A 13,897-nucleotide genomic window follows, 5' to 3' on the forward strand; every position below is an offset into this window, starting at 1 on the left:
GGCCTGGGAAGGGCTGGAAAACCCAGGGAAGTTCTGCCTCTGATTTGCTCTGCAGTGCACATGCTGCCGCCTTGGGATCAAGGACAGCCTGAGCCTGCTTGGTGGGAAACACCCTCCATAGATAAGGGCACATATTGACTCAAGAGATTAGACCTGTCCGCTGCTTCGTGCTTTTATGAAGTGTATTTATTGACAAAATAGCAATGCAAAGGACAAAGAAAAAGAATAATAAAAAAACTGGCAACAACATAGAGAAGCAGCCAGCACTCTGTGCAGTGCTGCAGGCTCTGCAGGGATAAAGTGTCCCCGAGAGAGCTGGACGATGGTTCTCCTTTTGGGAAATGGCTGAACCGGCTTTTCACTGCAGAGCTCCCCTGGCCTCGGTGGCTTACTCTGCTTTTGAAACCATTGTCAGGGTAATTAAACGCTCCCAGGCAGGTGTCAGAGCCTTTTGAAACCCGACCCGAGGTTTGGCTTTGTCTTCTTGCCTGCTGGAGATGCCCTGTTTTATTACCGTGGATTAATCTCTCACGGCAATATCTGAAGGCAAAGAAGGGGCTTTAATTGGGGTGGGATTAGTGCAGCTGGGCTGAGCAGGGGGAGCGGGAGATCTCTCCCTACCTGCTAATTGCCCCATCTGTGCGCTGGCAGCGGCTGTGGCACCTGCCCCCGGCTGCCTGCGTGCCAGTTTTGTGCGGGGGGCGCCCAGGCCATGCATGTGCCTTGTAGGTTCATTTACACAGCGGCAGGTGAGATGTGATGCTCAAACCCGAGGAGCTCCGGCAGCCAGAGGGCTTGAGATGCTCTCGGCACTCAGATGCCTGGCACGGTCCTGGGGGTTCGTGCTTTTCCCTTGGGCTGTTGCAGGGTCCCAGGGGATGAGCTGAAACCCGCGGGCTGCAGTTTGCTACCAGCCCCTGTCCCCGGGCTCAGGCATGGTCGAATTAAATATGAGCCCAGACTATCTTACGGGGCATGTGAAGCACGTCAGTGCCTCAAGGGCAAATCTCCCGGCCAGTGTGTGCCTGGAGAGGGGCTGTGACTGTCCCAGCTCTTGGAAACAAGAGATAAGCAGCTCTGTGCCTCAGCCAAATTGCTGACCTTCCCATCCCTGCTGGTCTGCCTTGCAACAGCTTTCTGCCCCAGGCAGGCACCGTCCCCCATGTCTCCTTCCAAGAGACAGGGTGCCAAAGGCAAATGGCCTTGGTGGGCTCTGCAGAGGCACAACTTTGCTTGTCCTGTCTCTTTCAGCAGACATCCTGTGGAATGCTGGGCCCCTGCTCGGTGGGAAAAGCTGACTTTACCCTAGGGAAAAATAAATGTCAGTTTTTGTTTTTGTCTCCATGTGGCCTGAAAGTCGAAATCTTTCCTGAAGCTAAAAAAAACCTCTCTGGTCAAGCCAATGGAAACAACCTCTTCTGCTCCGTTCCCTACTTCTCCAGTGAAGAGCAGGCTGGTGTTTGTTGTTACCTCCTGACTTTTAGTCATTCCTGGCCTGTAAAGCAGCGGTCAGCCGGGACCAGCCTCTCCTTTAGCTCTGCTTGGCTCAGTCTGTCCGCAAGAACTGCCCCGGGGGGTGCTGAGCCCGCCGTGCCAGTGCAGGCACCCGCCCCAGCTCCCTCCTCAGCCAGGTGCAGTTTTGAATTTTGCTGGGTGCTACCACCCCGTGCTGGAGAAAGAACCTTTCTTTGCCTGTGCGTGTCCCAGCAGCTTTTATTGGCTTTGTCCAGAGGTGGATTTGGAGGTTTTACTTGTTATCCCATGATGCAAAAAGGGAAAAGGGGTGCGTGGCAATGCACACCTCTGCAGAGCAACTGGTCCTGCCCCAGCACACCCTCCCCTCCTCCTTACCACTAGAGCCTGGGGGGAAATGCTTTATCCCTTCACTTTATCCATCAGCAGGGACCTAGAGGAAGATGTGAGACCCAGGTGAGAGGCTGGGCCAGGGCTGAGCGTTGCTTTGCTGTCAGCGAGCAAGAGCCGATCATGCTGGGTCCCTGTCGCCCTCTGCTTCGTCTCCCTGTGCCCCGTGGGGTGCTGTAGGCTGCTGTGCTTGCATGCATGGATGCCAGCCACCTACATGTCAAGTGTGGGCACATGCACAGAGACGTCTACACGTACGCCAGTATCCACACGCACACCCGACATGGGCACCCACGTGTGTGCCCACACCTCTCCGGGCACATCCATCCCCTCCTGCTCCTCTGCCTGCCAAAGAAAGAGGGGGCGGGTAGTGGGGTGCGTGAGCTTGCCCGACACTCTGGTGTGGATCCGGCACTGGTGGAGGTGGCAGGAGGAGAAGAGAGGTGTTTTTCTTGGTTCCCACTGAGCTGCATTCTTTCCACCTCCCACTTGTGTTGGGCGGCAGCATCACTCGGCATCAGCCTTGACCTGCTGAAGAAGACCCACCAAGGGACGAAGACTTTCCCCCAGTGACCAGGACTGCTCCCCATGGCCAACCCACAGCCCTTGCAGGTGTCTCCATGGGGTGACTGAGGCTGGTGGGTGTGTGTTGTGGAGACAGGAGGGCTTGAGGCCATCAGGGAAGCAGCACCCCCCTTCCACAAACACACCGTGTCTCTGCTGGCTCTCTGGGAAAATATTTGTCAGTCTGAGGCAGGGCTTTTCAAAAGCCTCAGCATTTTCACCTGTGAGCTTCTTGCAGGAGACGGACAAGAAAATAAAACTCTCAACCAAAGCAAACGCCCGCAGCCCACACGGTGTGTGTTTTTACCTCCTCATTCTCAAAAAGCAAACATCAGCGGTGACATGCAATATTTTAGGTGGCTGTGGCAGAAAAAAGCCTCTCTTGTTTTTCAAACAAGGTGCCTTTTCATTCCGAGGCTGGCGAGCAGCTCTAAGAAACCCATGGTGTTTCAACGGGACGCCCACTGGAAATACAGATGTTGCCTTACAGCAGCAAAACACTTCTTTGCATCCGAAGCCTCTGAGCGGGCAGGAAGCGGCGCCCGAGGGTGCTGACTGCGGCATTTCCGCAGGATCCCCCCAGCCGGGTTGGGGACCACCGGCTGTTTGTTCGTCCCCTTTGAAGGAGACAAAGCCCCCGCCACGCCGAGCCCCACGGCTCGGTGGCTTCCGCTCCGGCTGAGCGTGGCACCGTCGGACATGGGGCTGCTGGGAGGAAAAGCAAACAGAAGGGAGGCCAGAAGGGCCGGGCAGAAGACGGGGGTGTTATCGGGTGGCCCATCTGTGAGGCTCTGTTCAAAAGGGAGGAGGAGGCTGGAGATATCAAAGCTGCTCCAATGGCCTCGGTCTGGGTGGGAAAAGTGTTTCATCCAGCCTCTGCTGGGCTGCTCACAGTGGGCTCCCCTTCCTCCCATGCCAGGGACAAGCCCCATCATCCTCCTCCTCTCCTCCAGCTGGAAGACAGACCCTTGGAGTGACAGCAATGGGGTACTGGCATTGTGACAGGCAGCACCCTGTACTGGGCATCCCCAGGGTCACCTTTGAGGTTGGGAGGACCCTTGGGCAGGAGCAGCAGGGTCAGTCCCATGGGAGTACTGGTTTGGAAGTGTGATTGAGGCTACAACTGTGGTGATAAGCAGCCTGTAAGGATGAGCAGTTCTTCTCTTGAGGGCACAACCATCCCAGCTCACTGTGATAAATATACACTACATAAGATCCTATGTAGTATATAAAATCATATGCATATATATGTGTGTGTATGTATTTATGGCTTTTTCATGAATATATATATATATATGGTCAAGCAGTTTCGGGAAAAGGCATTTTGCTGACATGAATTGTAGGGCTGGGCCACTGAAGCCCCACAAGAGAGTTCCCTGGGGGGCGACCCATCTGTGACACGACTGGTTGTGCCAATGTCCCACTTCCCTCCCCAGCTTGGCGCAGTGACACGGGAGCCTGTTCAGGGTGGCAGCATCCACGGTGGTACCCAAACCTGCCCGGGGAGGGGGGAGGAGGGTCCCTGGGGGTGTCACCAGGGCTGTGCGCGCGCAATGGCAACATGGCCGGACAGTGTTTCTGGGAACCGGGGCTGGCGGGATGCGCGCCACTAGGGAGATTTTGCTCACCCACCCTCCCTGCATCACTTCTGCCTCCCGATAGGGCGAGGGAGGGGATGATGACATCCGGGGGTTGGCTTTTCCGTGCAGCAGCGTGCTGCTCTGGGTAGCAAAAATCCCCATCTCTCTTGCATTCCCGTCCAGATGGTGATGGGTGACACAGACCTTGTCGGAGGTGACACTCTCAGAGTGCTGCACGCCTCTGGTCTCGCTCCGTCATCGCTGCCCCGCAGCCACCCGCTGGTGTGTCCCATTGCCTGTGCCTGGGCAGACAGCCCGGGGCTTTGCGGGGGATTTGCCTGGTGTGTCCTACGGGAATGGTCTGTGCCTGCTCATGCTGGGAAAAGGGGGATTTTCCCTGCCCAGGAGGGGAGGCTGAGGCCAGCAGGACCTCCAAAGCTGGTGTTTCTCCGGGTGACCTTGAGGCAGAGGCTGGAGGCAGGCGGCTGGCTGCGAGGCCAGCGTGTCCTCATCTGAAATGCCAGCTCGGTCTACAAATAACGCCTGGCACGGGTCTCTCTCCGGGCACTGGAGCAATGAGAGACTGAGTGCTCTCTGCCCTCGTGCTGCAGAGCTCTTGCCCCATTTTAGAGATGGGGAAACTGGGGCACAATGGGGTTCTTGACCCTGCCTCGCAGTGAGCCCGTGATGCAGTCCTATGGGTTTGCAAGGCACTGGGAGGGGTTTTCCAGTGGCAGAGGGACTGCTCCCCACTAGGAAGGGGAAGGTTTGAGAGGGGCTACTGCTCTGCCAGAGGGTCCACACCTCGTGCCCCCCCATCTGTGCTCTCAGGGAGCCAGGGAGCCTCCCCCTGCCCACAGAGGGGACCCACATGGGCTCAGCGTCTCACACCCCTGCCCTCCTCACTTGCTGCTCCCTCCCAGCTCTATCTCCCAGGAATGGCGGCTCCCGCCCCACCAGCTGCCTACCAGGGCAATCAGTGGAGAGCACACGGTTCTTATCTGCAGGCAGCCACAGGCAGGTCTCCTGCCATCCCTATCAGCGGGGCAGCGCCAGAGCTGGGGCTGAGGGCAGCCGGCCCCATCCTGGCCATGCTGGGACCAAGGCCATTGCCACAGCCCCGTGCTGAGGGGGATGCTCAGGGGCTGGGGATGCGGTCGGATTTGCAGTGGTCCAGTCGAGGCCGTGACGCTGGGCAGCTGTGGGTTGTGGTGGGGCATGTGAAGGCGGATGGTGGCAACAGCCTTGCATGACCGTCAGCAGGATCCGGCCCCAACATCCACTTCCACCAAACTCTCAGCAGTGGTTTCCTCACCAGGGCGATGCTCACAGGGGCTGGGGGTGGGGGGGCAGACGGGGCCAGCGCCCTGGGAAAGACTTTCCTGTCCCTTTCACACATCTGGTTGACCTCCATGTTTTATTTATTTCTCTTGATTTGTGGCAACCCTCCTGCTTCCAGCGACTCAGCGGGGTGCTGACGGGACACCGATGGGGTGGGGACACTGCCTCTCCCCTAAATCCCTAGGGTGGGGGGTACCAGGGCCATCTGTGGTCATGCAGAGCGCTGGCATCCCTACAGTGAGGTGCCTGTGGAGTGTGGTTTGCCCCAGAGGTGGGTGCCAGGTATCCCCCCATTGCTTTTGGGGGGCTGGTCCTGCCTGGCACGGGGACCGGACAGAATGTGGAATGTCCCTTGGGAAAGGGAGCATCCTGGCCCCTCTGTCCCACTGAGTAGGGTCCATCCCTCTGTGTCCTGGGACAGCAGTGACCGCGGAACACCAAAAGCTCAGGGTGAAGATCTTTATTTTCTGCTTGTCCAGCCGGACTGCAGCCTGAGCTGGGTGTGAGGTTCTCACTCCTCGGTGTCCCCACAGTCCAGCGCAGCCAGAGGCTCTGGGTAGGAGAGGAGAGCGTGAGGAGGAGCATGTTTTGGCCTCCTACCAGGGCTTTAAATGAGGATTTTCCTTCCCTGTTGTGTCCTGGCCATGGGGAAGCTGATGGTGGTCAGCTGGGAGCCCACCATGCCCACCAAGGTCAGCCCCTGCAGCTGTAACCGTGGAGAATTAGAGATGGGTGGAAAATTGTCTAAAAACTCATGCAAATATTTGCATTTCAAGCACTTTTCCAAGTATTGGGGAACGCTGACAAAGCAGCAATGTGGGCGATGCAGGCACGCCAAGAGGGTCCGCTTGGCTTTTTTTTCTTTAACAGGATTTAAATGGTCAAATAGTTTTGTTTAAAACAAGAAAAGCTAACCAAGCAAACTGAGAGATTTACCAGAGGTGCTGCTGGCCCCTCCACCAGCTCCTTGGGGTAAAATAGCCACCCCGATGCCAAGGGGGCCGTCAGCCTTCAGACCACCCCTTCCCCGGGATGGTGAGTGCATGGCTCCTATCTCAGTGCTCCATTTTCCTTATCTACTGAAGGGGTTTTCGACAGGAAAGCGGGTCCCTGTGCTCGGTGTCGCTCTGCCCTGTAGCTCCCAGGAGTCTGGGGTTGGGCTGGTGGACCTTGCCTGGAGCCTTGTGTGCCCCCCCCATCCTGCCAGGGGATACTCACCTGCTGTTGGCTCCTGCCCGTCCTGCCAGGTTTTGGCCATGGTAGCAGCCTGTGTGGAGAAGGGTGACTGGGGGAGAAGGGTGGGCACAGACCCTGGTGGCCCCAGGATCGCCCGTCCCAAGCCTGGACAGGGGCTGGAATAAGATGAGAAGCTGGGGGGACCCTGGCTACCCCATCCCGCTGCATTCCCCCTCTCCACACCCATCTCTTCCAGCTCACGGGGCAGGTTGGAGCAAGCAAGTCACAGGCACGTCCTGTCCTGTCAGCACAGGGAGGGCTCAGAGCCATGGGCTGCAGGGGTGAGAGCCCTCCATGTCCCCAGGAAGCCACTCTGGGGGGCGACGCTGAGCCCCACAGGACACTGACCACAGACAACGGACTTGTCCTGGCCCCATGTCGGGTGGGACAGGGTGGGCTTGGGCAGGGTGATAGGGCTGGGGGCTTGTTGCAGGGGGGGTGCGTCAGTGCCGCGGGGTGTCACTGGTGAATCCGGCACCAATTGGGGTTGGAGAAGGGAGTGTGTGCAGCGATGGAGCCCTCTGTGCACACGTGTGTGCGTGTGTGTGTGTGTGTGTCAGGACCAAGTCATGCAGAGCATCGATACGTGGGGCTGGACTCCCGCTTTGCGCTTGGGGACCAGCCATGTCCCGCATGCCCCCTCCCCAGCTGGTGGGATGCTCCACGGCTCCATGCCCCACAGACGTACCTGGCATCTCAGGGTGTGCTGTGCTTGAAAGATGCAGGGGACCCAGGGTTTAATCAGATTCAGGCAGACAGTCGCAAGAAGGATCATCATGATGCTGGAGCAGTGAGTCAGGGACAAACGGAGACAGGTGTGCTGGGCAAGGGCATCCCTGCGTGCCCCTGTACAGTGATCACCCATGGGTGGTGCTGGCCCTGGGGCTATGTGCAGGCAGGGGAGAAGAGGCCCCTGCACATGGCAGCCTGGGCAGTGCAGCACGTATGTGTGTGCAAGCCGGGGCAGGACTCTGCCTCTCTAGGCAAAGGATACGTGCAGATCGTCGCTGTGTTGATGGACCACAGGGGGATGGGCACCAAGTAGATAAAGCAGGACAGTAGGACCGCCATGACATAGCCCGTGGTGACCATCACGAAGAGGCAGACGCAGCACATGTTGTTGGAGCTGGTGTGTTTCTTCGGCCGTAGGCAATACTGGTGAAACTGGTGCAGCACAGGGGTGCTGGGTGGGTGGTGGCCCATAGGGCCCATGCACCTCGTGGGGCCAGGAGCACCCAGGACTGTGGTCACCCTCTGCATGGTGCATGGGGGGCTGCACTCGTGCAAGGTGGGGTGAGCGTGTTTCTGTGTGTGAGGGGTTTCTGAGTGCCCAGGGCTGGGTGTGCAGGGTGCAGGAGGTGTGGACAGGCATATAGGGTGCAATGTGGAGAGCTGTGTGTGTGGGGCACAATGTATAGGGCTAGGGTATGGTGTGTAGGGGCTGCAGGGAGCAGGGCTGTCTTTGCAAGGTGTATTGTATAGGGATGGGTGTATATGTGGTGCAGTGTGCAGGGCTACAGATGGGGTTTATGGGGTGTAGCGAGCCAGGTTAGGTGTGGGGACACAGTATGTGGGGCAAGATGGGGGAGGTATACAGTGTGTAGGGACAAGGGTACAGGGGTTGGTTAATGGGGCTGAGGGGTGGGCCGGGTGTGCATGGTACCTTGGACATACACAGAGCCCCCGTGTGCCCCGCATCACTCACCTCCATGGAGCGCTTGCAGTGGGGGCAGCAGAGGACCTGTGACTGGCTCTGATGGTGGCACCCGCACCGGCAGCGCTGTCTCGCTGTGCTGATGAGCACCTTCTTCACCTTGTCCTGCCTGGCCACTGCTGCAGGAGGCACGCGGGGAGACTAGGACCCCCAGCTCCAGGGGCCACCCCACCATGAAGCAGCCCCTGCCCCCCCGTCATCCCACCTATCTGGAGAAGCCCCAGGCCAGCTATGCTGAGCAGGACCAAGGTGACCAGAGCCAGGAGGAAGAGGATGGAGGTGGAGCTGAGGAACAGCAGCGCGATGTGCAGAGCCAGCCAGCCGCACCTGCAAGGGGGGAACAGGGAGGATGGGGTGGGTGTCAGGCCCTGGTGCTGCTGTGGGAGAGGGTGGGCAGAGAGCCTTGGGGTGCTCTGGCCAGGGGCTGCTGGAGCTGGGGGATGGCAGGGAAAGAGGACGCAGGTCCAGGCTGCTTGAGCTGGTGCCTGACACTAACATCTGGGGGACGCTGGTGTGAAACAGCAGCTCTGCTGCCCTGTGTCCGTGAGATGGGGCTTGGCCCATGGCTACGGCATGACTTACAGGAAGGAGACAAGTGAGCTGAGGTAGATGATGGTGCTGAAATGAAAGGGGATGAGAAGCTCCATGGTGGGCTGGGCAGCTGCAGGGCCCTGGCCCTGGCCAGGGAAACAAATCCCCCCATTCCATTCCCATGACAACCACAGCATCCCCCTCCTTCCCCACATCCCATTTCCACGGCAACAGCAGCATGTCCCCCCTCTGCCCCCACCTGCCATCCCACATCTAATTCCAATGGCAACAGCAGCGTCCTGCTCCCAAGCAGGGTGCAGGGGACCCAGTGACACTCTAGTTTCAGCAGGAGCCCACTGCCAGTGGAACAAAGGGTGGGGGCTCAAAAGTCCCTGGTCACCCAGTAAAAACCAGTCCTCATTTTTCTTGGGATGCTGGAAGGACACCAGGAGCCGTGGGCACCCCTGGGACCCATGAGGATGCTGGGATCCATCTAGGACAAGGACACACTGCTCCTCACGTCTAATGTCCCAGCTCCTCACCCAGTGTGTCCCCTCCAGCCTGCTGTCCCCCTCCCCAGGCTTGGGCTCTGATTCTTCCCCAAGAGGCCGGGGTGCTGAGCTGGGATGCTGAGCGTTGGGCCAGCCCTGCCCTCTAGTGTCATGGGAGCTGCCCTCAGCAGCGCTCAGTCCCCGGCTGCTGGCAGCTGAGTCCTTGCAAACTCTTCACGCAGCCCACAGAGCCATGCAGGGGCTGGCAGGCTTCCCACGGCCTCGCAGCATCACCTCCCACCCGGCCACTGCTGCCAAGGGGACACAAGGACGCATCATGGACCTTAAATGGCACCACGGGCATCCCTGGCAACACAAACCCATCTCTGGGCTGCCCCAGAGAGTGTGTAGGCAGCGCCACCCCAGCACAGGTGTCCTGCTCCCCAAGCTTTGGGGATGCGCAGGCGTGCTGGCGCGGGTGATAACTGCCTCCCCCAGCACTCTGGGTCAATAACCGGGTGGCCGTGGGGCTGGGACAGCATGGGGGCACGCCAATGGGAGAGGGAGGGGAGCGCCCGAGGCTGCTGGTTAAACTGGAACGAGGTGCTGCAGCCTCCCCGCGGTCCCTGCCCTGGGGACTCTGACCCCACGTCGGGAGCCAAGGCAGGGAGCACTGAGCAGCCGAGCAGCCGCTGGGACTGAGCCAGGGACAAGCAGAGCAGTATGGACCCCACCATGGAGCTGGCAGATGACCCCAGGTGGGTGCTAGAGCCCCCCGTGCTGCTTTGCAGCCAGGCAAACCCCTTTTTGGAGCAGGATTTTGAGTTATTCCCTCTGTTAAGGGAAAGGAGGTGCCTGGGTGTGAGTTGAGCTGGACAGGGGACTCTGTGGGGCTGAGTGTCCCTGTGTCCCTGCCTGCCCACTGCAGCAGCCCCCTTCTTCTCTGCAGGTTCCCCCGCCCGCTGGTGGAGATGCTGATCAGGAACTTCAGCGTGCCAGCAGCCTGCTTCTCCCTGCCACCCACCTCCCGGCAGCTGCTGCGGCGTAGGTGGGGGGACAGGGCGGGGGGACCCTCTTGTCACTGGTGGGAGCAGGACAGCGATGAAGGAGGGAGGGTGGCTGTGGTGGGTGCAGGCAGGGGACAGCCCTGAGGAATGGGGAGGCAGCAGGGGGCTGCCAGGGTCTCAGCTGCCACCCCCATAGCCCTGCCTGTGTGGATGGGCAGTCCCAGGGAGACCCAGCACCAGGACAGGTGACATGGGAGCAGGTGGGGCAGAAGCACAAGCTCTGGCATGGCTAGATATGCTGAAGATGCAGCAAGGGGGTTCCCGAACCTGTGGAGTGGTGGGTCATGTGGCAGATCCTTGCTGTGGTGACCCCAGGGGGGACAGGATGGGATGGAGCCAGCTCCTCACCCCTCTGCTGCAGAGCTGGACGTGGCTCAACTCACCATCATGGGCCTCGCCACCGTCATGACGCTGCTGTCGGTCGCAGTCTTCGTGGAAGAGGCTTTCTACCTCACTCGCAAGATCCGCTGCCCCATCAAGATGAAGACCCTCCGCTGGAGCAGCTCAGCCCCCACGGTGAGCTGGGGTGCAGGGGCATCACCCCAGGGGGACAGCGCCACCCGAGGGGTGCCAGCGCCTGTGAGGGGGGGAACAGCAGCGTGCCAAGCTTGTGTCTCCTCCCCAGGTTGTGTCCGTGGTCAGCTGCTTCGGGCTTTGGATCCCACGTGCCATGATGGTGGTGGAGATGGCTACCACGACGTGAGTATCACCTAACCCAGGACAGGGGCACCGGGGAGCCCACAGGGCCTGAAGTGCCTTCTTCCTCCTCCTCCTCTTCTCTAGGTACTTTGCCATCTGCTTCTGCCTCATGATGCTGGTCATGGTGGAGGGCTTCGGGGGGAAAGAGGCGGTGCTCAGCACCCTGAAGGATGTGCCCATGGTGGTCAGCACCGGGCCCTGCTGCTGCTGCTGCCCCTGCCTGCCCCGAATCACCATGAGCAAGTGAGGGAGAGCTGGGGTAACCCCTGCCCCTGGGGAGGGATTTCACCCCCTGCTTCTGCTGGGGTGGAAGAGAAGTCCCCAGGCAGGGGCTCAGGGACCTCAGGATGCTACCGGTCTCTCTTGCTGTGCCAGGAGAAAGTTCAAACTGATGATGCTGGGGACTTTCCAGTACGCCTTCTGTAGGGTGGTCGCCGTCTTCCTGGGGCTGGTCCTGGCTGCTGATGGGAACTACAACCCTGCTGACGTGAGTCCCAGGGTGTGGGGACAAGCAGGGTGACATCCTGGACCGGATGTCTCCACCAGCCCCCACATTGCCCAGTAGCTTTGTCAGCCCAGGTGCATTTTTTGTGTTGCCACCTCAGATCTCTGCGGAGAGCGTGTCCCTCTGGATCAACACCGTGGTTGGCGCCTCCACCCTCTTCGCACTGTGGGCTCTGGGCATCCTCTTCCGGCAGGCTCGGCTGCACCTGGCCGAGCAGAACATGCAGGCCAAGTTCTCCTGCTTCCAGGTGAGCCCCCATCTTGCCTGGTCACCTCCCAGGTGAGTGGCTCCTCGGCATGAACAGGATGAGGGGGTGTGGGTGGAGATGGCAGGGCAGGAGCTGCCAGCAGGTGAGAGCTTGGTCTGGCTGTGGGAGAGCAGGGAATGCGAAGGGCAGGTGTCTAGCAGCAGCACAGTGCTCACCACCTCAGGTGTTGGCGGTTGCAGGTCCTCCTCATCCTGACGGCACTGCAGCCCGCGATCTTCAGCATCCTGGCCAACAACGGCAACATCGCCTGCTCGCCACCTTTCTCCTCCAAGGCCAGGTCACAGCGTAAGTCAGGAGATCATAGAATGTCCTGAGTTGAAAGTGACCTACAAGGACCAGCGAGTCCAACTCCTGTCCCTGCACAGGACAACCACAAAATTCATACCATGTGTCTGATGGTGTTGTCCAAATGACTCTTGGACACTGTCAGGCTTGGGGCCATGACTGCCCCCCTGGGGACCCTGTTCCAGTGCTCCACCACCCTGTGGGTGAAGAATCCCTTCCTAATATCCAAACCTCCCCTGCCACATCTTCCTGCCATTCCCTCAGGCAATGGGAAAATGTTGCCTGCTCCAGGCCAAGCCCCTCCATCACAAGGTGGGGCATGCGGAACAGGCATGGTGGATGAAGGCAGCTTCAAATGACCCTCCTCCTCTTCCAGAGATGAACATGCAGCTGTTGATCCCACAAACCTTCATCCTGGCAGTGGTGACGCGGATGTATTACCGCAAGCAGGATGACAAACCGGGCTACCAGCCCGTCAGCTTCGCGCCCGCAGGCAGCAATGTCCAGGCGTGAGCAGGAGGGAGTGAGGCCGGGGCTGCTCTGTCCTGTGCAACCATCTCCTCCTTCTCCTCTGGCCCCAGGGAGCTGTTGGCAGCAGAGGAGGTAGAGAGGGGAAAAGGTATCTTGGAGCGGGGTGAAAGGTTCTGAAACCTGAGAGCCACAAGCCAAAGGGATCCGTGAAGCCACCTCTGCCTTGGTGGCTCCTGTCTGGCACTGAATAAAGATAAATTTGTACCTGAGTCTTGCGTTGGTGACCAGGCTTGGATCCTCTCCTTCCCAGGCTGGGTGGGAGATGACTCCACATGCGGGGGAAGACAGAGCCCGGAGCAGCACAGCCATGGTGTGGGGCTGTCAGGGGGTGCCCAACACCCAGCCATGGCACTGTCCTCTGGGTGCTACTGGGTGGAGTCCGATGGCCAAGGCAATGCCAGGGCAGCGCTGTGTTCTCTGGAGACCTCAGGATGGGTCTGGCCCATCGTCTTGGCAGCTTCTCCTCAGCAGTGGCATCCGCACCTGCCAGCCTGGGGTCAGGCACAGGAAGGAGCCTTGAAACACCTTCATAACAGACGATTAGTTAATTCTGCCTCAGCTGCCCTTGCCTTGGATCTGCTCTCCACCTACAATAGACAACTTGTGGAAACTACTGGGTCATCTTTTGATGCCCACTGAAGCTTCTTGTCAGTTAAACCTCTGCTAAGATGGCAGCTGAGACCACGACAGGAGCCGGCTGTGCTAGGACTGCAGAAAGGATCTGGCACACACGGAGTAAAATGACTTTGCATTTATTTGGCTGAAAATAAAAGCCAAAAACCCAGCTCCAGGACAAGCCAGTAAACGCACAGATGTCCACACAGGCCCATACAGAGAAAGTAGCACAGTAAATACAGACCAGGAAGAGCCAGCTCGAAGTGGCAGCTGCTCTGGGGCTGGAGGTGACAGCAGGACCGGGTGACGCTGTGGCCAGAGACGGGTGGCAGATGACAGATCATCAGCACCAAGACCAGAGCCTGCTGCTGGGCATCGCCAGAGCTTCCCTGGGCCTGGACCCTGCTGCTCTCACACCATAACACCTCTGGCCGGTGTGACACGTTGGGGAAGCGAAGAGTCAGAAAACCAAAGCTCCCAACTTTATTGATTTATTTTGGGAAAACAGCAAGTTTTCCACCCCATGAAGAGGAGGGAAAAGTGACTCTCAGCTTTCCGCAGGTGGCTGTGATCAAACAAAACTGCTCAGCTGGAAGATGCAGTGGTG

The 13,897-nt window shown here is 59.1% G+C and overlaps 2 protein-coding genes across 5 annotated transcripts; one reads left to right on the forward strand and one right to left on the reverse strand.

Moving 5' to 3' along the window:
- Positions 1–5,420: 5,420 nt before the first annotated feature.
- LOC110355242 (uncharacterized) lies at positions 5,421–9,172 on the reverse strand. 4 transcript variants are annotated; one of them, XM_065073547.1, is made up of 7 exons: positions 8,881–9,172; positions 8,504–8,625; positions 8,290–8,417; positions 7,579–7,748; positions 7,273–7,366; positions 6,567–6,700; positions 5,421–5,900 (listed from the first exon to the last, which is right to left on the reverse strand). In XM_065073547.1, the coding sequence occupies exons 1-7, from the start codon at positions 9,093–9,095 to the stop codon at positions 5,471–5,473; spliced, it is 1,293 nt and encodes a 430-aa protein (XP_064929619.1). In that variant the 5' UTR covers positions 9,096–9,172; the 3' UTR covers positions 5,421–5,470. The 4 variants fall into 4 exon arrangements, with proteins under 4 accessions (XP_064929619.1, XP_021136229.2, XP_021136228.2 ...); XM_021280554.2 differs by having other exon boundaries at positions 5,794–6,054; positions 8,881–9,161; XM_021280553.2 differs by having other exon boundaries at positions 5,794–6,054; positions 6,567–6,615; positions 8,881–9,150.
- Positions 9,173–9,187: 15 nt separating this feature from the next.
- Positions 9,188–12,884, forward strand: SLC51A (solute carrier family 51 member A). Its single transcript, XM_005513225.3, has 9 exons — positions 9,188–10,078; positions 10,270–10,364; positions 10,749–10,903; positions 11,013–11,086; positions 11,171–11,329; positions 11,462–11,573; positions 11,692–11,838; positions 12,039–12,144; positions 12,521–12,884. The coding sequence occupies exons 1-9, from the start codon at positions 10,044–10,046 to the stop codon at positions 12,655–12,657; spliced, it is 1,020 nt and encodes a 339-aa protein (XP_005513282.2). The 5' UTR covers positions 9,188–10,043; the 3' UTR covers positions 12,658–12,884.
- The last annotated feature ends 1,013 nt before the right edge of the window (positions 12,885–13,897 follow it).

The sequence above is a fragment of the Columba livia genome, chromosome 9 (assembly GCF_036013475.1).
Source record: "Columba livia isolate bColLiv1 breed racing homer chromosome 9, bColLiv1.pat.W.v2, whole genome shotgun sequence".
NCBI lineage: Eukaryota > Metazoa > Chordata > Aves > Columbiformes > Columbidae > Columba > Columba livia.

Coding starts and splice junctions, on each gene's coding strand:
- LOC110355242 (XM_065073547.1), bottom strand. CDS start 9,095: ATGGCAGGTGGGGGCAGAGGGGGGACATGCTGCTGTTGCCGTGGAAAT. Junction 8,418..8,503: donor CCTGGGGCTTCTCCAGATAG/GTGGGATGACGG, acceptor TGCCTCCTGCAG/CAGTGGCCAGGCAGGACAAG. Junction 5,901..6,566: donor CGGGCAGGAGCCAACAGCAG/GTGAGTATCCCC, acceptor TCTCCTACCCAG/AGCCTCTGGCTGCGCTGGAC.
- SLC51A (XM_005513225.3), top strand. CDS start 10,044: ATGGACCCCACCATGGAGCTGGCAGATGACCCCAG. Junction 10,079..10,269: donor GAGCTGGCAGATGACCCCAG/GTGGGTGCTAGA, acceptor TCTTCTCTGCAG/GTTCCCCCGCCCGCTGGTGG. Junction 10,365..10,748: donor CTCCCGGCAGCTGCTGCGGC/GTAGGTGGGGGG, acceptor CCTCTGCTGCAG/AGCTGGACGTGGCTCAACTC.